This window comes from Poecilia reticulata, linkage group LG2, assembly GCF_000633615.1.
Source record: "Poecilia reticulata strain Guanapo linkage group LG2, Guppy_female_1.0+MT, whole genome shotgun sequence".
NCBI classification, from domain to species: Eukaryota; Metazoa; Chordata; class Actinopteri; order Cyprinodontiformes; family Poeciliidae; genus Poecilia; species Poecilia reticulata.
The window spans coordinates 41,484,041-41,485,095 of NC_024332.1; the positions used below are offsets into that span (position 1 = coordinate 41,484,041).

Consider the following 1,055-nt stretch of genomic DNA (forward strand, 5'->3'; position numbering starts at 1 on the left):
AAGCCACAGTTACCTGGAAAATAACTAATAAATTGTTTTTTAATCATAATCTTAAAAAAGATTAAAACCACTAAAATATTGCAATAAAATTGTCAGTCCACATCACAYGGCTGCCATGAGTCATCATATAGTTTTAATGACTCTTTCTTCTTCTCCTCAGAGCCGAACGATGAGAGCGGCGCCAACGTCGATGCGTCTAAGATGTGGCGCGAGGACAGAGAGCAGTTCTACAAACTGGCTCAGAAGATCGTTCGCAAGTCGCTGGGCCTGTAGAGATGATGTCATCACGCCGCTCTGCGTGTGTGTGGTGGCGCGTAGCTCAGATACAGACTGTGGAGCATCAACACTGTTACCATGGAAACCTCCGACGCACACATACACGCAGAGCTGCAGTTTGATACCTCAATGAACTGACGGATCAGAGGCTGATCGGATACAGTGACATCACCAGGAGACCCAGCAGCAGCCTGTCATGACCTCACTTCCTGTTTGTCGCCCCTCCTCCCCTGCTGTTGGCTCAGATTGAAGTTTCTCAGCCGACTGTTTGCACTTTATCTCCTCCTGGTGGTCACCGTGGTGGACTTCAGTTTGTTTTGTTTTTTTTACAGCTGAGCTGAAGGAGTTTCTCTGGGTTTCCTTTCAAAAATAATTGGTTGAAAACAGAATTTTGAGCTCTTTGTTTCTCTAATTTCTTATTAATTTCTTTGTTGAGAAACTAAGAGCTTCTTTATGTTTCTGTTTCTGGTGTCAAACTGATTTTAAAGCATGTTGACCTAAACTTAATAAAGCAGCGTTTCTGTTTCAGGATCTTATTGATCTTATTGATCTCTGGTCACATGACTGGTGTAGAAAATTTWAATCGGAATTATGTTTATTGCCTCCAGTTTTTTTAGTGCAGTTTTTTTGCAGTTCAGATCCTCAAAGCTTTCCTAAAATATGATCAAACTGTAGATGACTAAAGRTTACTCACAATTTGCCTAGAGACAACACACCGGACTCTCTGATTCGTCAATTCTGCAAAGCAGACGACATTCGGAGGGTAAAGTCTTTGTAGT

The 1,055-nt window shown here is 42.0% G+C and overlaps 1 protein-coding gene across 1 annotated transcript in view; it reads left to right on the forward strand.

The window, feature by feature from the left end:
* Positions 1–807, forward strand: part of ube2g2 (ubiquitin-conjugating enzyme E2G 2 (UBC7 homolog, yeast)) — a 7,094-nt gene extending 6,287 nt beyond the window's left edge. The window contains exon 5 of the mRNA XM_008404127.2: positions 161–807. Coding sequence (XP_008402349.1) covers positions 161–273 — 113 coding nt within the window. The 3' untranslated portion in view covers positions 274–807. The remainder of the gene's footprint in view (positions 1–160) is intronic.
* Positions 808–1,055: the final 248 nt, after the last annotated feature.